The sequence below is a fragment of the Eriocheir sinensis genome, unplaced genomic scaffold (assembly GCF_024679095.1).
Source record: "Eriocheir sinensis breed Jianghai 21 unplaced genomic scaffold, ASM2467909v1 Scaffold791, whole genome shotgun sequence".
NCBI classification, from domain to species: domain Eukaryota; kingdom Metazoa; phylum Arthropoda; class Malacostraca; order Decapoda; family Varunidae; genus Eriocheir; species Eriocheir sinensis.
In genome coordinates, this window is record NW_026112155.1 from 110001 (window position 1) to 135987 (window position 25987).

Consider the following 25987-nt stretch of genomic DNA (forward strand, 5'->3'; position numbering starts at 1 on the left):
CTATTTATCTTTTTGTTTCTGTTGTTTTAGAGAAGGAGGAGGAGGAGGAGGAGGAGGAAGAAATAAAATAGGAAGAGGAGAGATGGTTGAAAAGTAGCAAAAGTAATGGAATCAGAGAGGGGGTGCGCTCGACATATTTTCTTTCTTTAGTTAGTTATCTATTCACTCATTCCATTTTTGTTTCTGTTTCAGTGGAGGTGGATTCGGTTAACATGCCTGGGACAGCGAAGTGGCAGGGCGGGTGGGCGGGAACGGATAAAATGACGAATGAGTTGACGGGCGGCGATGGACGGGACTTTGGGGCGGGCGACGGGAATGAGACGGATGGACGGATGAGCTACTGATCAATAAAAAAAAAAAGTGACCATCCGCTGCCGCCACCACCTTCCACCTCTATGCACCGAAGTCTCCGCCCCAAGAAGGTAAAGGTGAGTATAGGCATATCTTATAGTAGGTTAGTAGTATCTTAGAGTATATTCTAAAGTATATTTTCGAGTGTATTTTAGAGTATTCAGGTTAGAGTATATTTTATGGGAGGGTTAAGGATTCCCGTGGTGCTCCGTTCGAAATTTGGTTGTTAATAAAATAAATGAGAGGAGGTTTAGTAGTGGTAGGAGTAGTAGTAATAGCAGTTTGTGTTTGTGTTTTTGTGTGTGTGTGTGTGTGTGTGTGTGTGTGTGTGTGTGTGTGTGTGGTTTGCAGTTACGAAGACTAAAGAAAGTTTATGTACACGGGAAGTCCAAGTCATGTCCACTCTCTCTCTCTCTCTCTCTCTCTCTCTATCTCTGCTTATTTATCCATCTATCTATCTATCTGTCTATCAATATCAATATATATCACCGGGTAGGCGGTGGCTGAGTGGTAGCGTTCTGGGCCCACATTCACCGCGTGATGGACGGCGCGGGTTCGAATCTCCACGCTACCACCTCGGAGTTTTCAGTCATCGCCGAGTGTCTTAAAACTACCCACGTGCTGTCCTGAAGACCACCCATCAACCCGGACTCTAGAGGAAACCGTCCAAGTGAAGCAAGAACGAGTTCCGGGGGGCAGCATAAGCCAAGAGAAGATGGCGCCACTATAAACACCTGCCTGCGCCAATACGGGCTGGGATCGACTACCATCCAGGCCCCACAAGCAAGCCTACCGGTGCTATAGGCGTAGATGTAAAAAAAAATAATAATAATAAATAAAATAAAAAATGGCAATAATAAAAATAAATATAATAAATATAATAATGATAATAATAATAATAATAATAATAATAATAATAATAATAATAATAATAATAATAATAGTAAAAATAATAATAATAATAATAATAATGATAATTATTATCTAATAATGATAACAAATAAAAGGAGTAGTTATAATTATAGTGATAGTAATGATCGTGATATTGATAATTATCATCATTATCATCAAGATCGTCATCCTCTATCTATCTATTTCACTTTAGGAAAATGGCCTTTCCCAACGTTGCCTACCTCTATCAGATGGTGTACTCTATTCGCCAAATGACCATCTCTCCCCTGGACCTCCGTTTTCCCTGACTTACAATTCTTGGGTACCCACTCCTACTTTCGCTGTCATGAAATCAATTGTACGCTTGACATGACACGCCCAGTTCCTTATATTGTGTATGTGTGTGTGTGTGTGTGTGTGTGTGTGTGTCGGGGGGATGAGAGGGTTGTGTGCCGTGGGCTATAAATACACATATTTTCACTTTTCAAATATTTACACTCCTACAGAAGCCTAATCCGAGACTTTTTCCCATTCATGGCCAGTCAATTTTTCGTGGTTTAGAGTTGGAACCAAAGATATTTCTCCCTAATTTTTCAGTAGTGCATCGCTTTTCAAGTCACCACATATCTTATCCACCTCGTAAGGCCCGGCAATGCTCACGTGCTCTTCTTGTGTATGGTCATAAGTTTCACATGTTACCAGAGAAACTAAATATTAATGATGAGTCTTTTGTGTGCGCATCACTGCGAGCCGTGACGACCCGCTGTTGACTCGGAAGCGCGTGGTTTCACAGGAGAATGTACGGATTATACTTTGAGGAAAAGAAGGGAAAGAAGTGGAAGGGCGAGGATGTGGAGCTTTATACTTTGAGGAACAGAACGGAAAGGAATGGAAGGGCGAGTGTGGAGAATACGAGACAGCTTTATACTTAGTGGAACAAAAGCGAAAGGAGTGGGAGGGCGAGGGTGTGGAACAGAAGGGAAAGAGTGGGAGAGCGAGCAAGGGTGTGAAGAATGCAAGACAACTCTACACTCGGAGGAACAGAAAGAAAGAAGTGGAAATACATGAGTGTGGAGCTTTATACTTTGAGGAACAGAAGGGAAAGTAATGGAAGGGCGAGTGTGGAGAATACGAGACAGCCTTATACTTAGAGGAACAAAAGCGAAAGGACTGGGAGGGCGAGGGTGTGGAACAGAAGGGAAAGAGTGGGAGAGCGAGCAAGGGTGTGAAGAATGCAAGCCAACTCTACACTCGGAGGAACAGAAAGAAAGAAGTGGAAATACATGAGTGTGGAGCTTTATACTTTGAGGAACAGAAGGGAAAGTAATGGAAGGGCGAGTGTGGAGAATACGAGACAGTTTTATACTTAGAGGAACAAAAGCGAAAGGAGTGGGAGGGCGAGGGTGTGAAACATACGAGGCAACTTACTTTTCGGGGTCTAAGATGTGGCTGTATTGATTCATTTTACATCTTAGGAGGCAAATCACGGGCCTAACTGAAATACTCCCGCGAAGACTGAAAGATTTGTGAACGTATGAGTATAAGGATGGAATGCACGAAGGAGGAGAGGGAGAGGTGTTTTGAAGAAGAGGCGGGAAGGAATGAAGAAACACTCCCCCTTCCCCCCCCCACCAAAAAAAAAACAAAAAAACTCGTACTCATCTTTAGAATGTAAGAAGGAAGGCAGATTTTAAGATGGACAGGGCAAAGAGTCCAGTGAATGCGAGAGGGGTGAGGGGGTGCTGCGAGGTGGGGGATTGGAGTGTAGGTGAAAGGAGGCAGGTGTGAGGTGTCGAGGGGCGCCTTTCTTTCCCCTCCTTCAGTCAGCCGGCGCCTCTCGTGGTTCTCGGAGTCTCCTTGAAGGCGTCCTCGCAGCCCTTGATCGGCCCTTTGTGTTTCCTCTCCCCGGGTATTGATGCTCAGCTGTCTCTGTTCGTTTTGCTTTGTGCTCCTCCTTGTTTTGTACTTCGCTGCGAGAGATATTCTGGTGTGCGATTCTCGTCCACGTGCTGTTTGTGATTTGTTTCATTACCTGTTCGGTCTGCGTTGATCTCTACGCTGAACACAGACTTTGAGGGTGTTTCTGTCGTGCTCCGGTTGCCTGTCACTGTGCTTTTCCTTCTTTTATCTAGTGTGCGATACTTATTCACGTGCTGTTTGTGCTATTTGTTGTTTGCTTCAGTTCCTCTTCGATTTAGTTGATTTCTACACTGCGCACGGATTTTGAGAGTGTTCCTGTGGTGTTCCGGTCTCCTCCTTCCTAATTACCTTTTTTGTCTCACGCTGAGTGTGTTGCGGTGTGCCATCGCTCAGGCTTGTGACTTCTCTTTTATAGGTTGTCATTGCTGGCTCTCTCACTTCTCCGTCGGTGTTGGTAAGCGCCTCCGCCCCTCCTGCCTGTCACGTGGTGTTATCCTAGTGTCGAGGTTTGTCACCCAGTGGAAGTAGGCTATTTGCTTACTCACCCTGTCGCCCAGTGTTGGTGTACCATGCAGAGCCGTTCATATGAGTTTTAACGTTACATCTTCAAGATTTCTGCTTCATCGTCCAACAGTAACGAACATAGTAATCGTGAGGGGTGACTTGTCTGTTCTGATCTAATCCACGTAATGTGCTTTCCATGCTGAGGCGTGCTGTTCACATGAGTTTTAACGTGGCATCTTAATTTAGAGTTGATTAATTCATTCTCCAACACTGACGCTCATGGTAATCGTGAAGGGTGACTTATCTGCTCTGATCTAATCCACGCCCGTGACTTGGTGTTCATCGCGTGGCGTTACCCAAATCTTCCTTCCGCTCCTCCTCCTCCTCCTCTCTGGCCCGGCCGCTGCACATCTGTTGTAGCATAAAAAACGAAATCGTACTTTCCCCGTCTTATTATCACCAGCCTTTCTTTTGTCTGTTGATCATTGTGCTTCGCTCATTCTTCGCCACTTTTCTTACTGTGATTACTGTCTACGCTTTTTTTTCTCGGTTTCCTTCCTCTTTTGATATATATTACAGTACATTGTGTTTGCGGGTTTTTGTGTGTGTGTGTCTGTTGTCGTTTTGATAAATGCGTCAGTTCCTGTGATTGCTTCGCTTTTTCTTGTTGCTGTTGTTGTTGGTGGTGGTGGTAATCATTGCTTTGTGTTATTGGGTTTGGTTGTTTTTGTTTTGTTTTTAGTTGTTGTTTTTGTTGTTGTTGTTGTTGTTGTTGTCGTAGAGAGAGTCGCCTACCTTGCCAGACCTTACCACAGCAGGTGAGACCCAAGACCTTTACCTCTGTCTGAAGTTATTACTGTTACCTTTTATCCCATTTTCTCGTCACGCCGCGCACCAGACGTTACCTGCCTTCAGTCACCCCCGCCGGGCCTTCACACGCACACCTTCTGGAAGCGAATTTCGTGTTTGTCTTTGTTTTGGACTGCTTGGCTCACGTAATTGTATGCATGAATGTGATTGCCTAACGTCAACACTGTCTCCATTCTGCATGTGTGTATTGACTCAGGGGAAAGTTTAGCACACACACACACACACACACACACACACACACACACACACACACACACACACACACACACACACACACACACACACACACACACACACACACACACACACACACACACAGACAGACAAACACACAAACACACACGCCATAAAGTTTCATTAGACGAGTGAAAGTCTCCCAGTAATGCAAGGGGTCATGCAGGGTGGCAGAGTTTCTCCAAATTTGTTCATACGTGTGCGTTGAGTATGAAAACCTTTTAAAACTGGAACGGGGAAACTGTAAATATAGAAAATAACTATAAACCGAGTGTTCAAGTACATCCATTGTCGTTGCAAGTTTACAGGAAGCAGAGCACAGGCTTTAGCTTAATGGTGAAAATTAATACGCACAAAAAGACAAAAGCAAAGTGTGGGGGCATATGCTAAAGTGTGCATTGCGTCGGCGCTCAGCTCTGTGTTTCTTACCTTTACGTGAATAATTACCCCGGGACACTGCGACAGATCAGGTGTGACCTCCGAGGTAGCAGAGTTCTCAGGGCTCCTCATCGGCCAGCTCGAAAGGAACGATAAACAGCTGGGTGGACTGTGCGATAACTGGCCTGGCCGGGTTCGAATCCAGTCCCGTGGATCCGTAGCTAAGGGTGCGGTCTCGATATTACTGATAATTATTAAGGAATGCGTGAAATTCCAAAAAAAAAAAAGTGTGGTAGGCATGTATGGGAAGGACGGCAAGGAGGCTATTTGATTTTGATGATAATGAAGTAATGCTTGAAAAAAAAAAAAAGGGATAGGTATGGATGGGAAGGACGGCAAGGAGTTTTTTTTTAGTGTGACTATGATAAAGAAATGCATGAAATAAAAGAAAAAGCGATAAACATGTAAAGAAAGGTCGGAAAGAAGGATGTTTGAATTTATATGTGTGAGGAATTTATTTATTTGTCTTTTAGTATAATAGAGATGCGTGAAATAAATAAATAAATGATAAACATATACAGGAAGGACTAAAAAGGAGGCTGTTTAAAATTTTCGGTATGCTTGGCGGCGACTATACTAACTTAAGGGGCTATTACACTGGGCAAACTTTCCGTGGATCTTCAGTCAAACCACGATTTCCGCTGGCGTGGTTCACATATGTTTCTTGTTATTGCTGCTGCTGATGATGATGGTGAGTAATACCGTCGTCCTTCGGTGAAATCTACCGTAGCTTTGGAAGATCGTGGACACGTCAGAAAACCACGGGAATATGAGAACCACGCCAGCGGAAATCGTGGTTTGACTGAAGATCCACGGAAAATTTGCCCAGTGTAATAGCCCTTTCACGCTTCCTGTCAGTGTCTTCCGAGCCTGAAGCCTGACTCGCGGCGTTGGCAGGTGGATCCATCGCGGTGCCTCATTGATATAATTGGGCTCGTGTTGCCTAACCATTCCCCGGCAGCTGTTCTCGCTCGTAGCCTTGACGAGACGCACCAGCAATCATTCCCTAATAATACAAGTTCTTCCCGGTGGCAGTGTTTATATGAGTGCCTGGCCGGTGTTTCTGTGGCTTCCCTGCGTTCACTTACTCCGCCGGCTTATTTTCGTAAAGTCGTGCGTTATCTGTTTCTCAATCACTTAGAGACTCGCACATCAAACACGCCTCAAACGGCCCCGCAGCGCCACCAACCGGTATCTTCAGCACTGCAGGGAAAGAAATTGATAAAAATAAAAGTAATGAAAGTGTACGCCAAGCTTCCCTCTCTCTTTTCCTGATGGTCGGTATTGTAGTGTGACCGCCCAAGGCTACTGATTCGAGGCAGACGGCGGCCAGTCAGTCTTGCGGTTAATTCTCCCATACAGTCTGACTCGTAACGAAATAGTGCAACTTGGATGTTGGGGAGGTGGTGTCCGAGTGGCTGCCGGGATGTGTGACTTGGCCATGCTGCCCCCCAGTGCTCCACTTGAACGAAGTCGCTGAAGTTAGGGTTGATTGAAGATTTCGGCAGCATGTGGGTAATCTGCCACTCGACGATAATTGAAAATTGTCAACGTCCTTCGGTGGGACTCGAACCTAGGTCCTCTGGCTTAGTGGTCAGGGCCAGCACCTAAAAATGAAAAAAAAATATTTGGCTCCGGGTAAAGTCTTCGTACTCTTCACAGGCTCTCTGGACACGGAGACAAAGTCGAACGCTAAAGCAATGTGAGTCTCGGCAGCCTGACAATGTGCGGCTGAATGAATGAATGGGAAGCAGAGACTGGAAAGCAGACAATATGAAGCAGATAATGGGAAGCTGATTGCCAACTAGTTCATTTGATTTCTTTCAGACCGAACTTGTCCTCCTCCGGCAACAACAGTAAAATGCCGTCCGCAACACTCCCGCGTGGCCTGCTGCTGCCTCTGCTCCTGCTGGCGGCGGCGGCAGCGTCATGCTGTGCCTCCGCTGTGTCCGGCATCACCATCTCCCCGGTGCCGATCGTCGTCAAATCCCCGGGGCCGGCCATCAAGTCCGCGCGGCCCGCCCTGAAATCCCCGCGACCCATCATCACGTCCCCGCGGCCCATCGTCACGTCCCTACGGCCCATTGTCACCTCCCCGCAGCCTACCGTGAAGTCCCCGCGGCCCGTCATCAAGGCCCTGCGCCCAGCTATCAAGGTGGTGGACCCGAAGAAGAGGGAGGCGGCGGGTCTGCCCGTCAATCAGTACCTCCAGTTTGGTGATGTGAGCACTCAGTTGATTTATTTAGTCTTTCTGTCAGTCTGTCTGTCTGCCTGTTTGCCTGTCTGTCTGTCTCTCTGAATAGATGTAAGTATGTATGTATGTATGTATGTATGCATGTTTGGCTCCCGTAAGCAAGAAGAGAAAAAAAAGACTAGGAGTTATGATGTGAACACTCTATTTACTTATTTATTTATTTATTTTTTATTTGCATATTGGAATTGTGACTCACTTATATATCATCAGAGAAAACTTACGATAGTGTGTGTGTGTGTGTGTGTGTGTGTGTGTGTGTGTGTGTGTGTGTGTGTGTGTGTGTGTGTACTACGTAGCATTTAAAACTCTGTGCAGTGCATTGTATTTTATCAGGAATAACGTACTGACCTCATAATTTATCTATAATCTAATGGAATAGTTAATTATTTTATGTTATACTGCTACGTCACCTGAAACATACATGAAGACGTGCAGGATACAAACAGTACTTATGCAATATACTATTACTACTACTACTACCGCTACTACTACTACTACCACTACTATATACTGTTTCTTCTCTTCCGCTCACCAGGTGTTTGACCAGAACGTTGGGGACGACTTTGGTCTGCGGCCAGGCTTCGGGGCAAACGCGGGGGACTACGGGGGGCACGCGGGAGGCTTCGGGGGGAACGCGGGGGGCTTCGGGGGGAACGCGGGGATTTTCGCGGGGAACGTGGGGGGCTTCGGGGCGCAGCACACCATTACGCGACTCAGCACCGCCACCCTCACCCACACCAGCTACGACCAGGTCAGTAACATTATTATCATTATTATTATTATTATTATTATTATTATTATTATTATTATTATTATTAGTGGTGGTGGTGGTGGTGGTGGTTCTAGTAGCAATTAGACATGCCAAACTAAATGCAACAATACGTGAGGCTAATAAGCGATTCATCGGTGACAGCATGCATCGCCAGTAGCCCCAAACAGCTACATGTATCATTCAGATCTTGTACAGGAAACCGACTCTATATACGACAGCTCTTCGTAAAGCTCATCAACAACAACAGCGTCAACCAGTTGGGAAGGGCTCAGGTGTCGCAGGAAGGGCAGGGGAGGTCAGTGTTACTAAGGTCTATGTGGCTGGGTTTGCGAGGTACTTCCTTCTCTAACAAAGTGACGACGGAAAACACCTGAGGGCTCTTTGTGGTGGAAGTATGTCGCTGAGGTTGATGCTCCAGATAAAACTCACTCGCAGAAGAAAAGTTGGAAGAACACCGAACTACACACACACAGTTAATTCGAGGGTGAGAAGGCTGTTGAAGCCAGTGAGAAAGCGAGGGTCGGGTGGTCAGGGTCAGGGCAGGCGGATGGGCGGGGCATGGAGGGTCATGTGTAAGCGTTTGTGTGTGTTGACTCTGTTCCCTCAGGAGCTGTGCCCATATTCTCAAACATGTCGAGGGTTACACATCCACATTTTGTAAGGTTTCTTAGGGGTTGTGAGTATTTCCGTGGGAATGTTTGTAATCCTAATGTTAGTCTGACGAGGGTTCTGCACCATGAACGTGAAAAAAAAAACATAAGAACGCGATTTATTTCGTTTTCGGCCTTTGGAAAGAGTTGTCGTAAGAGCCGGAAGCGTCTGAGCATACGGGCTGATGTGGATGTGGGAAGATCACCACTTACTGTCCTCTGCATGCAGAGTACAAATAAAAGATCAACAGTCAGAGAGATTAGTTTGCAAATGAAAAGAACAACACAGAGACAGATAGAGAAAGAGAGAAACGCGATGTCCTTTCTCTCGTCTAGCAATTCCTCTCGTTGTAGCATGTCACGACCACAGGAGTCACCAGGGAGGCGGCATGGGGAGGCGACGCATCGGTCACGAAGAGGAGCATCCACTGAGATGCGGTGGTGAAAAAAGTGAAGGAGAGAGTGACGGATGTGTTTTACGTGGCGTGCTTTCCCTTTCCTTTTGTTTTCTCTTCTTGCTCATCTCATCTCCTTTCTCCTCCTCCTCCTCCTCCTTATCTTTTTTCTCTTCATTAAAGATACATGTCATTATCTCATCTGCTCTTCGTGTTACAATCCGTCACTTTGTCCTCTTGTCCGATGAACATAATTATCTTTATAGCGCGTTTTTGGTCCTTCGTTCCGCAGGATTTATCTCGCCCACCATCGAGAGAGCCACAATTTCCGCCAATGACGGGGAACAACATAATTGTTTATTTCTCTCCGCCGCATTCCCACCCTCCTCCTGCCGTATTTTTTTATACGGGCCAATGAAAGCGTGAGTGTGCAGGCTGCAAAAGCAGACGTGATCGACAGTGCAGAACACTCACTCAGCCACACCCCCGCGGGCGGCGACAGGTGGTGAGGCTCGCGCGGCTTGCATCACCACGCTGCACCAGCACGAGGGTGGAGAGGAAACCACTATGCAGTACTATAATGGGAGCAATAGGTACGCTGTAGCTGCCCGTGGCCTCGGTGCTATCTCCCGCGCAATAGCCCCTGAACCTGTGGTGAGTAAGAACCCATTACCCCGGGACACTGGGCTAGTGTGACGTTCGGGTTATCACAGTTTACCGTCCCCAAGTTCCCCCCCCATCCCACACATACGAACAAAAGAAAGATGCACCATTCTTCAAAATAACACTTGGTCTTTCGTATGCGGCTGACGAGTAACTTTACCTTTGCAGATTGAGTTGACCAAAACCGTGACGGACACGTCGGTGAGCTACGTGACGCACTACAGCACGCAGTACATCACCCAGGTGAGTACCCGTGACGCGGTGAGGGGGGCGGCGGGGGTTGTAGGGGGGAGGAGGGGCACCAAAGAAAGAAAGCACTGGAGGGTTCATAATGATATAGCATAGATAGATAGATAGAGAGATGGATAGAAAGATAGATGGATATACTGATAGATAGATAGACAGATAGATAGATAGACAGATACACAAATTGATAGATAGATAGATAGATAGACAGATTGATATGTAAATAGGTAGATCGATAAGTAAAAAATAGATAGATAAAAGTAGGTAGATAGATAAGTTTACGGGTAAACAAAAGCATGGCCTCCCAGCGCTTTAAAAGAAGCAAATGGGAGGTAATGTATGTCCGCCTCCTTCACGCCGATGCGCCGGCCGGCACGGTGCTGGCCGCCACCCACACGGAGTTTGGAAATCCTCCCATTCGTTATGTTGTGTCGGCAGCGGTCGTCGGCAGCTTCCCTCGAGTCAACATGAGTGACTTGTGGAAAGCAGCAAACCGTTGTGCAGCTAAAAGTTGTTAGAAAGTTTTAAAAACTCCCTCTGGCAATGTAGGAGCTAGCTTTTTTAATCTATTTATTTATCTATTTATTTATTTATTTGATTATTTTATGTGTACAATCTTTAGAACATAAGAACATAAGAACATAGAAGTCTGCAAGTGGCCGGCAGGCCTGTAGAAGGCAGCTCCTCTGAACCTAAGCTCCCGTGTAGCTCCCCTGTATCTAATCTATTTTTGAATGTGACAATTGTATTGACACTCACCACGTGACTGCTAAGCCTATTCCACTCATCCACCACCCTGTTTGTAAACCAACTTTTGCCTATGTCCCTGTTGAATCTGAATTTATCCAGTTTAAACCCATTACTTCGTGTCCTACCCGGTTCTCTTACCAACAAAACCTTATGAATGTTTCTCTTATTAAAGCCCTTCATCCATTTATAAACCTCGATCATATCTCCACGCACCCTTCGCCTTTCTAGAGAATGCAAGTTTAACTGTTTGAGTCTTTCCTCGTATGGCAAGTTTCTCAACCCCTGAATCATCTTAGTCATCCTCCTCTGCACCGATTCTAACATTTTGATATCCATTCTATAGTAAGGTGACCAGAACTGAACCGCATAGTCAAGATGAGGTCTAACTAATGCTAAATATAGTTTGAGGAAGACTTCGGCGCTTCTGTTGCTTACGCTCCTTGAAATAAATCCCAGTACCCTATTTGCTCGATTTCTAGCTTGAATGCATTGTGCCCTTGGACGGAGACCAGAGCTCACTAAGACCCCTAAATCCCTCTCGCACCCAGACCTGCTTATGAGAGTGTTATTTAAGCAATAGTTATGTGAGGGGTTGTTCCTATCTACTCTCAGAATACTGCACTTCCCTACATTGAACTCCATCTGCCATTTATCCGCCCAGTCATACAATCTGTTTAGTTCACCCTGGAGAATACTAGCGTCCTGATCCGACTCAGTTACTCTACCGATCTTGGTATCATATGCAAACTTACTGACATCACTACTAATTCCTGTATCTAAGTCACTGATATAAATAATAAACAAAAGTAGACCTAATACCGAACCTTGTGAGACCTCACTCGTAACACATCCCCAGTCAGATCTTTTACCATTGATTTGCACTCTTTGCTTCCTATTGCTAAGCCACGCCTTGACCCAGTTCAAAACTTTACCCTCTACTCCGTGAGCCTGTAATTTAAGCAACAGTCGTTGGTGAGGAACTTTGTCAAACGCTTTACTAAAATCAAGATAGGTTACATCATAATTTTCATCTCTGTCTACAGCCTCAAATACTTTATTGTAGAAGGACAAGAGATTGGTGAGGCATGACCTACCTTTCGTGAACCCATCCTGCGAGTCGTGAATTAAGCTATGTTTCTCTAGATGCTCCCGAATGTTCCTGGCTATTATGGACTCCAGCATCTTGCCTATAACTGATGTTAAGCTAATTGGGCGATAGTTTGAAGCAGCTGACCTGTCCCCCTTTTTGAAAATCGGCGTCACATTAGCTACTTTCCATAGGCTGGGCATATAACCAGTATTTACCGACATGTTAAAGATGTCGGTTAGTGGGTCACTGAGTACATCACCTAATCCCTTTAATACCCTCGGAAATATCCCGTCAGGACCTGGCGACTTGTTCTTCTTAAGCTTATCTATCTCATCCTGAACTACTTGCCTGTTAATGATTATATCCCTCAATTTATCGCCATCCCCACCCTCGTACACCTGAACCCTTTCCGGAATAGTCGTTCGATCCTCTTGTGTGAATACTGAAAGGAAGTAGTCGTTCAACAATGTGCTCATATTTTCATAATTTTCTACTAGCTCCCCTGTGTTTGTTATCACGGTCCAATTTTCCCCCGTGTTTTTGTTTTGTACATCTGAAAGAAGCCCTTAGGATTACTTTTCGCCTTATTTGCTACTTTGATCTCATAGTTCCTTTTTGCTATCCTGGTGTTTTTCTTAACTAATCTAGATAGTTCGACGTACCGGCCCCTGAGATGTGTTTCACCATTCTTTACTTTCTGATAAACTCCCTTCTTTAACCCTATCTCGTGTTTTAGTCCACGAGTCATCCACTTAGGGTCATTGTTTTCTTTTTTAAGTGTTCGCTGTGGTATATGCTGTCTTTGCCCCTCTACTATTACTCTAACTAAATTATTGTAAGACATTTCTACCTGGTTCTCCTGGCTCTCCAATCCGCAGTTCTGGCCCTCATGAATCCCTAAATTATCCCAGTTTACCCCTTCAGGATGTCTTCGAAGCCCCTCGTAATTTGCTCTTCTAAAATTTAGGCACTAACACTGTGTTTGGTTCGCGGGTTACCGCCCAGTTCAAGATAAAACGATCCGTTCTGTGGTCACTATTTCCTAACTCTCCGCCCACCTCCAACTCACGTAGCAAGTTCCCATTATTAGTTAGGACTAAGTCTAATATGTTATCTCCTCTGCTTAAGGAAATTATCTTGTATAACTTCAAGAAAATCCTCGGCTTCCAGGTCACCCACTAGGTCTTCCTAGTCTATATTCCTATAATTAAAGTCCCCCATTACGCAGACATTTCTACTCCTACTCGCCCTGCCAATCTCCTGTAATAATATACTCGTGTCCTGCCTGTTAAGGTTGGGTGGCCTGTATATAACTCCTAGAGTTAGTTTTTCTTTCCCTTTGTAAACGTCCACCCAAACTGATTCTGAATCCATGTTAGTTTTGACTGAATTGTTAACTAAACATTTAAGTGAGTCTTTAACTTATAGCGCAACTCCACCTCCCTTTCTGCCCCTTCTGTCTTGGTGAAACATCTGATAACCCGTTATTTCAAATTCCGATCTAAAATTTCTATTGGCAGTGTCTATTCATGTCTCAGTGATCGCTATTATGTCAAAATTTTCTGAACAAGCTTCACCCCTTAGTAAATCTATCTTTTTTCTCAGGCTCCTGCTGTTAGTATAGAAGATTCTTAGCCCGTCCTCTGTTACTCCCCTAGAATTACTTCTAAGCTGCCTGGTTATATTATGAGCTAGATGTCCTCTCCCATTGCTCCCATTACTCCTCCCCCCCTCGCCTATACAAAAAAATCCCTCAGGGTACCAAGTGCTCGCTCAAGGGAGTCTGAGAGAGCCTCAACACCCTTGAACGTCAAGTGTATCCCGTCACGGGCGTAGAGGGCGTCATTGCCAAAGAAATGGTCCCAATTGTCGACGAACAGCCACCCATTGCGCTCGCAGTGCTCAGCAAGTCTGTTGTTCACTGCTATCACCCTATCGTCACATCTAGTCAGTGATGTGTATAATTCACTTTGTTGTAAGAATCTTTTTGGACTGATGGGCTACAAGTTCATGTGTCTCGGGTCTGAAGTCTTTGGTTTTCACATTGGCTGTGTCAGATTACCTGGCCACCCCGGGGGCAGGACACAACCCGGCCTGATACCCGCGGCGCCCGCTCACTGCTGGGTGCGGTCAGGGGAACAGGTCTTAAGCCAAGGGGCACAGGTGCAAAGAGACTCCCCATCCACCTCCACTCCTTCCGGTAATCGAACCCGGGATCTTTGCTACACCACTACGGAGCACCCTATTGCGTGCGCGCGCACACACACACACACACACACACACACACACACACACACACACACACACACACAAACAAACAAACAAACAAACAAACACACACACACACACACACACACACACACACACACACACACACACACACACACACAAACAAACAAACAAACACACACACACACACACACACACACACACACACACACACACACACACACACACACACACACACACACACACACACACAAACAAACAAACAAACAAACAAACAAACACACACACACACACACACACACACACACACACACACACACACACACACACACACACACACACACACACACACACACACACACACACACACACACAAAACAAACAAACAAACAAACAAACACACACACACACACACACACACACACACACACACACACACACACACACACACACACACACACACACACACACACAAACAAACAAACAAACAAACAAACACACACACACACACACACACACACACACACACACACACACACACACACACACACACACGGGAGTCTTAACACAACCTCCGACTTACACCCTGTGCCCATTCACTGCTGGGTGAGTATAGGGGCACGGGTGTAAGGAGACTGCCCGCCCTTCTTCACTCTGCCCAGGAATCGAACATGGGACTTCTCGGTTGTGAGCCAGCTGTGTGTGTGTGTGTGTGTGTGTGTGTGTGTGTGTGTGTGTGTTCAGTAAAGCCCTTCACCGAATTTCCTCTTCGCACCCCCAGACGACGCCGCTGTCCGTCTACAACACGCAGTACGAGACGGTGTACCGGACACAGTACATCACTGAGACCGAGTTCCAGAACGTGCCCGCGTACACCACCTTCACGGAGACGCAGTACCTCACCGACTACCAGACCGACACGTCCCTGGTGGAGGTACCCGTGTACAGCACCATCTTCACCACCGTCTACCACACCAAGTATCGCACCGAGTACTTCACAGACACGGATACGGTGCAGGTCCCCGTGTACACCACCTTCTACACCACCTTCACGGAGACCTCCCACATCCCCACCTTGATCACGGAGACCCACTACGACACCGAGTACGTCACCTCCACCACCTTCGTCACCACCGTCGCCGTTGACTACACCACCATCACCACGCACGTCACCACCACCTCCTTCCAAGACGTGTACGTGACCAAAACGCACCCAGTCCCCGCTTACATCACCAACACCGAATACAACCAAGTCCTTATCACGCAGACGGAGACGCGGCCGGAGTACATCACCACCACCAGTCTTCGTGAGGTGGTGGTGACGCAGACGACCACTGTGCCTCTCTACCTCACCACCACGGCCATCTCGGAGATCCACCTCACCACCACGCACCCTATCAACAACTACATCACCACCACCGTGCCGGCCTATGTGGTGAGCACAGTGGACCGCTACATCACCACCACCGTGCCCTACTACGTCACCCGGACCGCCACAGCACAGGTACCCGTGAGCCGCCCCCTCGCTGCCTCCCCACCCCGCGGCAACTTCTACACGTACTACGTGTGACTCCGAACTGACGTGCCCCAGCAGTGACTACCCTCCCTTACCCCTTGATACCCACCTCCCTTTCCTCCCCTGACACGTATTACTCCAAGCTGACGTGCCCGCAGTTGTGACTATCCTCCCCCTGCCCCTCAACACCCTCCCTCCCTTCCTCCCTGACACCCCCCCCTCCCCCCGTCCCTCCTTCCTGCCTTCCTGACTCTTCACCTTGTCCCTCTCCTTCGTTATACCTTCTCATCACTTCACTATTTCGTGACGTGATGATGTTAACCTCCCGCCACCTCCCCCTGACCTGTCCACTCCTTTCCCCAATCCCTTCCTCATTCGTGGTGTTACTTCTCCGTCACTTTGTTTTTTTGTTACATGTGATAAAGCAGCTTCCTCCCCTCCCTTTCCCTGACCAGTGCCCGTCCCTCCCTCTCTTGTGAAAAACTCTTGCCACTTTATTGCGTCGTGATGACGTTATACAACATACACCAGACCAAGACCAAGACCATTCTCTTTATGAAGTACCCTTCCTTGCCCCTTCCACTCCCTCCTTGGTCCCCATCTCGATACTTCCCCGTGCCACCTGCTTTCCCCTCCCTCCCCCTTTCCTACCGACATGTTCCAGTCGATCAGTAATGAACTAATGAAGTAATCAGTAATTAGGATTGCGAGAAAGATTTTGCTAGATAATAATGAGTAGGAAATGACGTACCTCCACTTTCCCCCAGATCTTCCTGTTTCAAAATAAGAGCTCGGTGGTTGTTATCTAAGCCCCATAAATCTTCCAAATGATTGTTCACTTGGCGTCTCCCCTGACTGACCATGTGTGTGTGTGTGTGTGTGTGTGTGTGTGTGTGTGTGTGTGTGTGTGTGTGTGTAATAGACAGTATTTACTTTGAATGTTTATTGTTGTATGTTCACACGCACACTGATTGCTTCTTTCACCCAGCACACAAGTTGTTTCTGCCTCGCCTTGCTGCCATCCCAGTCTAGTCTCCGCTTCGCACACAGCCTCGTATTCTCAGACATCTTCGGCTCTCACAACAAATATTTCCAAAGATCACAAAGGCGATTAGTTGGGTTTTCACAAATGTCTTTCACATTCATGGTGCAGAATCCTTGTCAAACTATCACGAGGCTCATAACTCGACCCATGGAAATAATTACACCACAACATCTACGAAAGCCTTACTAAATATGTGTGAGTAAGCCCCGAAATGTTTGAGAGTACAGTCTACAGTAGTACTTATTGTGATATTTTATCACTCATTTAATACCGCTATGTTGATCGCTTTGCTGACCGCCTGAACAACGGCACACTGAAACATGATATAAAACCATGCACAGCTGAGAACTCCACACAGTGAGCAAACATGCCACAAGAAAATAAACTAAAAATAGACTGGTCCAGAGTAAACAACTAAGCCACACATTTATTTCCCGGTGTGATGCGTCTCTCCCACGACCTGCAGCCACAACCACCGCCGCAACAACCACAGCAGCTACCACAAATACCATTCCGACTCTACCGACCGCTCGGCCCAGGGATTGCACGGATTGCCCGGCAGACGAATGACGAGGAAAGAACAGAACGATGGCTGTGGTGAGGAGGCGGCTGAGCGGTGTGTGGTGTGGGGATTGTAGGATTATAGTTTTATCTCACAGTGTAAAAGCTGTTGGGACATTCTCGACAAGTTGGGTGAAGGAGGAGGAAGGAAACAAGGGTGTATTGAGGTGAGTGTATTCCCAACTAGTTGTTAAACTTAAACCGGGGGGGCCCCCTCCACACACACTGCGATACCTGTTGTGGCGTCAGTGTTGTAAATTGTAAATAATTTCGTCCTAATAAAGTTCTTGAAAGTCATTGTTGATTCTCGTTTCCCACCGCTCGAACCGCGCCGCGTACCGCCCTGTTGAGGCTCTCGTGGTGTGTGTGTGTGTGTGTGTGTGTGTGTGTGTGTGTGTGTGTCAGACACCCGAGAGTCTAACCATTCACCTCTGAGGCAAGACAAGTCAGGTAGAGAAAGCCACCAACAAGTATGAATCTGAAGGTAATTGAAGACGAGCAAGCAGTGGAAGTCACTGTGGTCGCGTGATTCATGCTGGATGGCTTGCGTGTGACAAAAGATTACACGTCCGTGGCGATTTGTCTCGTTGGTAATTGGAGTGTTTAACTGCACTGACGTCCACTCAATACTAGATGTTTTCTTGACTCGCTCGTGGTGTCGTGATACTGATGAGTGGCTGAGTGAGCGGCTGTTGGACCAGTGGCAGGTGTGTGGTCACGGGCGTGTGGTTATAAGTCAGCTGACAGATCTAGACACAGCCTCGCTGCGCCACCTGCTGCTGGTAACCAGAAAAAAAAGTGTCTATACACACACACACACACACACACACACACACACACACACACATTTAAAATATCTATAAACATAGTATTTTCCCGTAGTGTTTTGCTGTTACTGTAATGTTTAGGGATACAAATCACGTCAAAGATACTCGTGTGGGTTCATCGTTGAAGAATTCAGGGTTGAGAAACAACTGTTCAGAAAGTCCTCCTCCCACATTACACCTCTCGCCTAGACCCACGTGGCGTAGTGCTGCATCTCAGCGCTGCGGGGCCGTGGGGCCAGGAGAGCCCTGTCTGTCCGTCGGCTGGGGCGTGGCGGTGGAGGAGGGAATGTCATGAATCCGCGGGTCGGCCTCCAGCTTGGCGGCCATGGTCTCGTACCTCTCCTCGGCCTCGTGTCTCCAGGCCGCCAGGTGGGCCCGCAGGCGGCGATGGGCGGCCTCAGCTGCGGCGGTCTGGGCGTTGAGGGCGGCGCGCTCCTCAGCGGTCACTCGCTTACGGCGCGTGGCCTCCTCCCGGCACGCCAGCACATTCTCTCGAGCCTCGGGGGGAAGTATATTTACGGTTAATACCGCTTAAGGAATGGTTCAGTACAAGGATATTTAATCTGACGCAACATTACGAGGCATTCTTTTAATAATGGAAGACTTTGATAAATGAACAGCAGGAGCAGGCTCATTAGCACTTACTTGGTCAAGTTTGTCTTGAAGAAGGTTTGCTCTGAGGGCGAGGCGATCTCTCAAGTCCTGTAGGCAGCGCTCTTTTACGGCCTCCTCCAGCCCCTCTCCTCCCTGCAAGACCGACGCCTCCATCAGGAGTCACTCACGGTGGGTTGGGCCACAGTAATAGTTCTCGGGTGAGGTAAATCTGCTTGCCTGCTTACAGTCGGAGGCATCAATTGAAAAGGTAAATAGTCTATAATTTACAAGAATGTCTGGACATTCAAAATATTCCCCTCTCTCATCCTGTTGGGTCAATGGTCGTAGACATTTAGACCTTGATCGTAGAGGAGCGTGTGTGTGTGCTGCACACACCACACACGGAGGCTGCCGCTTCTCCCCACCCTCCACCTAACCTTCCTTCCCGGGAGCCCTACGGGGGAGGGAGAAGGGGAGTGACATACCTGAAGTAGCGGCAGGTAAGGAGCAAGGGTGTCAACGCGGCCCTCCCGCTCCTCTCTCTTCTTTCTCTCCGTCTCTTCCCGGTGGGCCTCCTCCCACTCTCTCTGCAACAACCATCCGTGTTATTTCGCCACTCTCATCCCTCTACCTGGCTACAATTCATGGTTTCCGCTGCAAGGCGCCACACCACGTCCCGAAAAATGATTACCTCCTTCAGGATCTGCTGGACGGTGGCGTTGGACGTGGTGTCGAAGATTCCCGGCAGCAGCGTGGCTCGCTCCTCCTCCGCCACACGGGCCTCCTTCACCGCCTCGGTCTCCTCCACTGCTTGCCGCACCTCCACCAACGCCCGGGCCTCGGCCTCCATCTGTTCCTCCAACTCTTCCCAAAACTGCGGCAACGACGGCTCCTCTGCCCCGGGGTCAGGCTGCGTGGTATAGTAGATTTAGCAATCGGGGTTCTCGGCGCCTCAGCACTGTGGCCACAACCTCACATGGCAGTAAAAAATAAATAACAATAAATAAAATAATGTATATAAAGTAGTGAGCAGGTCCCGAAGATGATGGCATGACTGGTGATTGATGGTGTGTCTGTGATGGAACGAAATATGTAATGAAGTGACGCAGCGGCCGGCGGTGGACGTGAGTGACGGTCCGCCACGTGATTGGCTCGAACACACTCACTCACTTGGAAGCTGTGGGTGAGGTCCATGGTGAGGGAGGTGGGCACGCCGTCCGCTGGCTTGATGAAGGTCCTGGAGGGCTGCAGCAGGCGGTGGCGGCCGTAGTGGTACAGGAGGTAGACGCGCCCCTCCGCCACCATCATCACCCGCCGCTCTACCGCCTGCCGCCCCCCCTTGCCACCGTCACGGCCGCCGCCACTGCCATTCCCGCCGCCACTGCCGTCGTGGGGGCTGCCTCCTCCCACAACTTCATCGTCTTCATTGTCAGCACTCCCGAACTCCTCCTCTATTTTCTGTTTTCATGAAGGAGGTCATGTTTTCATCAGCACGATACGTGTTTTTAGCAGACCAACCTACGAACTCTGTACTTACCAAAGTGCCTACTCTGACGCAGAACCAGCAGTACCTAGAGCAGTTATACAGTTACAAGGACGCGTGATTCAGTCTGCTGTAGATAAATCATAAAGTCAAGCTAAATAAAGTACCACTTCTGTCACAGATATCTGATAATTTAAAAAACATCTCATCAAACTTCCGCTCGTCTTAATCTTACAGCAACAGTCATTAACCATCTTGGCATGACTTTCAACAAGCCTTTATGTAGACCATGTTCTCTTCAGCAAATGGAAGCGTGGTTCGTTAGGATGACGCAAGTAACATTGTTATCATCATCATCATCAGACAGACCCACAGCACCCATATTCTCGAACGTTTCAGGACTTACACTCCCAAATATGATAAGACTTCCAAAGAGGTGTTAGATATTTCCATGGAGGGTAGTTTTATAAGTCTAGTGATAGTTTGATGAGCCTTCTGCACCATGAACGTGAAAAATACTCATGAGAACCTTGCGAGAGCTGAAAGCGTCTTAGCATACGGGCCCAGGTACAGTAGCGAGGAAGTTCACCCAACCCTCTTAGATGATAGATCCCCGCTCACCTGCACGGTCTTGGAGATGGCACTAGCGAAGGTGACGATGCGCCGCAGGAGTAAGTCTGCCCGATCTGCGTACTCCTCCCGCAGCTCTCCGCTTCTTATCTCCCGTCTCCTGCAGGCAGCCAAGAAGACCCTCTCAGTAAATCGTCCTCCTCATTTTTTCCCCTCATTATCCTTCCCCACAAGAGAGGCTGACAGAAAACAAGAGTAGGACAAGAGAAAGTAAAGAGAAAGTAAAGCTGAGCGTAGAAAGTAACAAAACAATCGAGATAACAGAGGCTTTTATTCTTCTCGCGCGTCACGTTACCTGAGGGCGTCGACGCGGAACTCCGAGTGGAAGAGGAATACTTCGAGGGGCTGCGTCTGGGGGCGCACCTCCAGCTCGCAGGCCCGCCATGGGTTGTCCACGCCGTCCTTGTCAACGCACGAGGACAGCGACGACGGCTCCCTCCAGTAGTGGTGTTCTGGGGGGAGAAGGGGGGCGGGGCATGATGATGAGGAGGAGGAAGAGGAGGAGGAGGAGGAGGAGGAGGAGGCCGGGGATTAGCTTTGCACTCTCCCTCCTCTAGCATTTTTTTCCTTGTTTTACTCGCTGTTCATGTTTGCATGTGGATCGTTATTGTTGGTATAGTCTTAGATTTTATGATGATGATGATGAGGAGGAGGAGAAGGAGGAGGAGGAGGTCTGTTATTAGCTTTGCACTCTCCCTTCTCTAGCATTTTTTTTCCTTTGTTCTACTCCCTGTTCGTGTTTGCATGTGGGTCATTATTGTTGGTAAAGTCTTCAATTTGATGATGATGATGAGGAGGAGGAGGAGGAGGAGGGGGAGGGGAACGAGGAGGCTTGGCTGGTATTAGTTTTGCATTCTCCCTTCTCTGGCATTTTTGATGATGGTAATGATGATGATGATGATGAGGAGGAGGAGGAGGAGGAGGAGGAGGAGGAGGAGGCCTGTTATTAGCTTTGCACTCTCCCTTCTCTAGCATTTTTTTCCTTTGTTCTACTAGCTGTTCGTGTTTGCATGTGGGTCATTATTGTTGGTAAAGTCTTAAATTTGATGATAATGATGATGATGAGGAGGAGGAGGAGGGGGAGGGGGACGAGGAGGCCTGGTATTAGCTTTGCATTCTCCCTTCTCTAGCATTTTTTTCCTTTGTTCTGTTCACTGTTCGTGTTTGCATGTGGATTGTTATTGTTAATGTAGTTTTCACTTATGAATGTGATAATGATAAGGAGGAGGAGGAGGAGGAGGAGGAGGAAGAGGAGGAGGAGGAGGAGGAGGAGGAGACCTGGTATTAGCTTTCCAATCTCCCTCCTCCAGCAGTTTAATTTCCTTTATTCCACTTGCTGTTTGTATTTGCATGCAGATAATTATTGCTGGTATTTTCTAAACTTTTATGATGATGATGACGATGGTGAGAAGGAGAAGGAGAAAGCTTGCTGAGTACCTTTGAGTGTGTCCTTCCTGCTCCTAGAAAAGGTGTCCCTGACCGCCCCCGTCAGGAGGTCCGTGACGCGGCCCACAAGTCTGTCCTCCCGCTGTTGGAACTCCTCCCGCACCTCCTTCACGGATCCTGCTGGAGAGAGAGAGAGAGAGAGAGAGAGAGAGAGAGAGAGAGAGAGAGAGAGAGAGAGAGAGAGAGAGAGAGAGAGAGAGAGAGAGAGAGAGAGAGAGAGAGAGAGAGAGAGAGAGAGAGAGAGAGAGAGAGAGAGAGAGAGAGAGAGAGAGAGAGAGAGAGAGAGAGAGAGACTTAGCTTATAAAGGGCTGTTTGTCTGATCAATAATTGTAAGAGATAAATATATGTTGTTTTTGACAAACATAATAAAGTGTTTGAGAGTAATTAAACGTTTGCACACATATTTGGTAATACTTATTTGAAATTACCTTTAGTTGTATCGTGTATAGTTCACCGTAATTCTAATTTCCTTACACAGCACACGCGGCGATCATTACCTTCAGGAGTGAAGAGAGTGAGGGCGACTGTGGTCCCCCGCGGGTGCGTGAGCGGGGCGTAGCGCCGCACCACCGCCCCCTGGTATACCTCCTCCCGCCACCCCCCGGGGAACCTTTGCAACAGGGCTGTCAACACGAACACACGTACTCATTACTGCCCCATGGTCACACACACACACACACAAAAAAACAAACAAAAACACCGCTCCGGGGGCTCAATCGGTAGAGCGCTGCGCTGCGAGGCTTAACGGCCAAACAGGCGACGGTTCGAGCCCCGCTCAGGCCGGATTCTTTCAATTGACTAGGAGTGGTTACTGCCCCCCCCCCCCCCCTTGAGCAAGGGGGATGGGGTGTGTGGTGTGTGAGGTCCTGGCAGTACCCAGAGATCGACGAAATTAGGGGGGGGGAGGGTACCTGCTGGCGAAAGCAAGTCCAACTGGTGATCACGCCGTGTTGAATTACACCCACACACCCACCCACCCATAAACACACACACACACACACACACACGCACACACACGCACACACACACACACACACACACACACACACACACACACACACACACATGTAACCTGCCTTCTTCAGTGATGACGACGGGCTTGTAGCAGCCGCGGGGCAGCAGCGGCTCCTCCTTGTTCCTCGAGCGCCTCGTTTTGGTCTGGGATGCACTGGAGGGCTGTTGATGCTGCGTGAGAGTTTCTTGTGAAGGACTGAGGGCGTCCTGGGTCTCCGGCGGCTGACTAGATGAATCATGAGGCTTAACTGGGGTGTCTTGTGGCTTGCTGGAAGATTCCTGGGGGTCCTGTGACTGCCCGGGTGCATCTTGAGGCTTGCTTGGTGAGTCCTGAGACTCCTGAAGAGACTGGCGAGTGTCCTCAGGCTCACCGAAGTGAGAGGCTGGCTCGGGCGTTTTCTGGGGCGGCTCTATAGGCTGCGACTTGGGCTCGTCGTCGATGAGCGGCAGCCACATCGAGCGATCGTCCAAGTCAAACTGGAAGTGTGTGCGTAAATATATGAATTGTATCACTTTGGTGTCACGCTCGCTCATAGCTCGATATTTTCGCAACCGTTACCTCGACAGATATTATTATTGTAGGTGCCAACCCGTAGCACTCAAGCTAACTTGTCACCTCTCTCACCACCACATTAATTAAAAATTAGTTATCAACACCGCGTCCTTTCTTATCCATTTCTTTTTTTCTAAATTTGCAGCCCAATACCTCTGCCGCAGATAATAAGAACGAGGAGTAACAGCTTACATTAGACTCACCTTTGATCAAAAGAGCAGTAGAATATTAAAAACGCACCACTAGATATGTGACATGGAGGTAATCATGCTGTAAACAGAGGAAGAATGGAAGAACATTGAACTTATCCTCTCCATTTCCTCTCTATCTATATCGTTCGGTAAAACTTACGAAAGATCACAAAGAAATAACAGTGCATTTATAGGCCTTAATTTGGAGGTGGCTATAGGACGCCTTACTATGTCTGCACTGATGGGCTGGCGAGGCTGCGTGGAGGCCCAGTAGTTGCTGTGGTTGAAGAGGGCGTGCACGTAGAGGTAGGGCAGCGGCTCCTCAGCGGGCAGGGGCGTGACCTTCCCCGTGCTCGGCTCCACGAAGGTCGGCGAGCTTAGCTGGCGTTTGTGGGGAAGCACCAGCACCCAGAAGTGAAGGTCGCTCCCTCCAACATCCTGGAGAAGGGGAGGAAGTTTGATTGTGTAATGTGTCGTCGCATTCTGCAGGGACACACACACACACACACACACACACACACACACACACACTAAGCATCAACCTGTTGTTCATGTTGGCTCTCTGCAAGGCTGGGGTCGCTGTCTCTCTTTTCCTGCTGCTGCTGCTGTTGTTCTGCAAGGAGGCGGCGGCGGGCGCGCTCCTCCATGATGAGGGTGTAACGACTCCTCAGGTCCGGCGGCTGCCTCACGCTGTATTTTGAAGGGGGTGCTTTGCCCGATTCCTTCCCCGCCTGCCGCACATGCAAGGGAGTGTGTCGATCAGAAATGTTCGATCCTTGAAATACAGGAGAGAGAAATGTTGCATGGAGCACCACGATGGTGACTGACCTGGTAGGGCGGCGCGAGGTAGGGGCAGGGCAGGATGGACGTGTCGCCAGCCACTAGAGAGGGGCGCGCCGTGCCCTGGACCACGAAGGTGCGGTACCCGGCCCCCAGCAGCACCGACGCCACCACTAGGGCGCACTCGGCCGCCTCTCCTCGCTGCGTCTTCGCCACCAGCGCAGCCGACCGTACCTTCTGCGGCTGCCGTGCACACCAGTCATAAGGTTAAGTCATCACTAAGGCCAGCACGTTGGTGTACTTTAACTTTATGGGATGCCGATGAAGGGACGGGTAAAGACTAAACACATTGCCTTTCATCTAAAGTTTAGTCTGAGTCAAGGATTATATACTATAGTATATAATCCTTGGTCTGAGTTTTGCAACTCATACTTTTGTTGTGACTAAATAAATAGTCAGAACATAGTCAGAATATAAAATTAAGAATAGTAGTACTGCTCTTAAGCTTAAAACCAGCTCGCTGCAACAGTGAAAACTTTTTAAATTCACTTCAATGTCTGAAATTTAATACACAGCATTGGTTTATATAAATTATGTGATAGGAGTATATTACAAAAATGTTCCTCGTTAGCTATAGCTTCTGTACCTACCAGCGGGGATGCGGGCGGCGGCGGAGTGTAGGTGAGCATGTTGGCCAGGGTCTGAGCCGCCTGATGGAGGCTGAGCAGCTCGGGGTAGGGCTGGGGGCTGGGCACCACCAGGCTCAGCACAGGCACCTGGAGGCAGGGCACAGCACCTCAACACCACTGTTTCAAATAGATGGATCACTAAGCGGTATTCAGGGGACTAAAGAGACACGCCTCTGAATAGAATACCTAAAGACCGCTTCAAGGAGAGACGGAAGCAGGTGAATACCCCGTACACTGACATGACTAGCCCACGCATGTACCCTGGGGCCGGGAACTGACCACTTTCTCGCTCTCATTCCGCGTGGTGAACAGCAGCAGGGGGCCGCCGGGGTACAGGGAGTTATATCGTCGCCTAAAGCTGTCCACTTGCTTCAGAAGGTCCTCCTCAGCTTCTTCAAGT

General features: G+C 48.2%; 2 protein-coding genes across 4 annotated transcripts; one reads left to right on the forward strand and one right to left on the reverse strand.

The window, feature by feature from the left end:
* Positions 1 to 286: 286 nt before the first annotated feature.
* Positions 287 to 17700, forward strand: LOC126994427 (zonadhesin-like). Of its 3 annotated transcripts, none has more exons than XM_050853746.1 (6): positions 287 to 428; positions 7036 to 7429; positions 7998 to 8213; positions 10111 to 10185; positions 15039 to 15761; positions 17285 to 17700. In XM_050853746.1, the coding sequence occupies exons 2-6, from the start codon at positions 7070 to 7072 to the stop codon at positions 17417 to 17419; spliced, it is 1509 nt and encodes a 502-aa protein (XP_050709703.1). In that variant the 5' UTR covers positions 287 to 428; positions 7036 to 7069; the 3' UTR covers positions 17420 to 17700. The 3 variants fall into 3 exon arrangements, with proteins under 3 accessions (XP_050709703.1, XP_050709702.1, XP_050709704.1); XM_050853745.1 differs by lacking the exon at positions 287 to 428 and adding an exon at positions 2913 to 4484; XM_050853747.1 differs by lacking the exon at positions 287 to 428 and adding an exon at positions 2913 to 4484 and having other exon boundaries at positions 15039 to 17427.
* Positions 17701 to 17834: 134 nt separating this feature from the next.
* LOC126994423 (dynein regulatory complex subunit 7-like) lies at positions 17835 to 25409 on the reverse strand. Its single transcript, XM_050853735.1, is given in 13 exon segments — positions 17835 to 18704; positions 18852 to 18953; positions 19286 to 19387; positions 19492 to 19710; positions 19971 to 20258; positions 20905 to 21013; positions 21209 to 21365; positions 22351 to 22479; positions 22858 to 22983; positions 23437 to 23851; positions 24305 to 24546; positions 24648 to 24849; positions 24947 to 25409. Coding segments are annotated over 12 exon segments (2292 nt in total). The 5' UTR covers positions 24766 to 24849; positions 24947 to 25409; the 3' UTR covers positions 17835 to 18419.
* Positions 25410 to 25987: the final 578 nt, after the last annotated feature.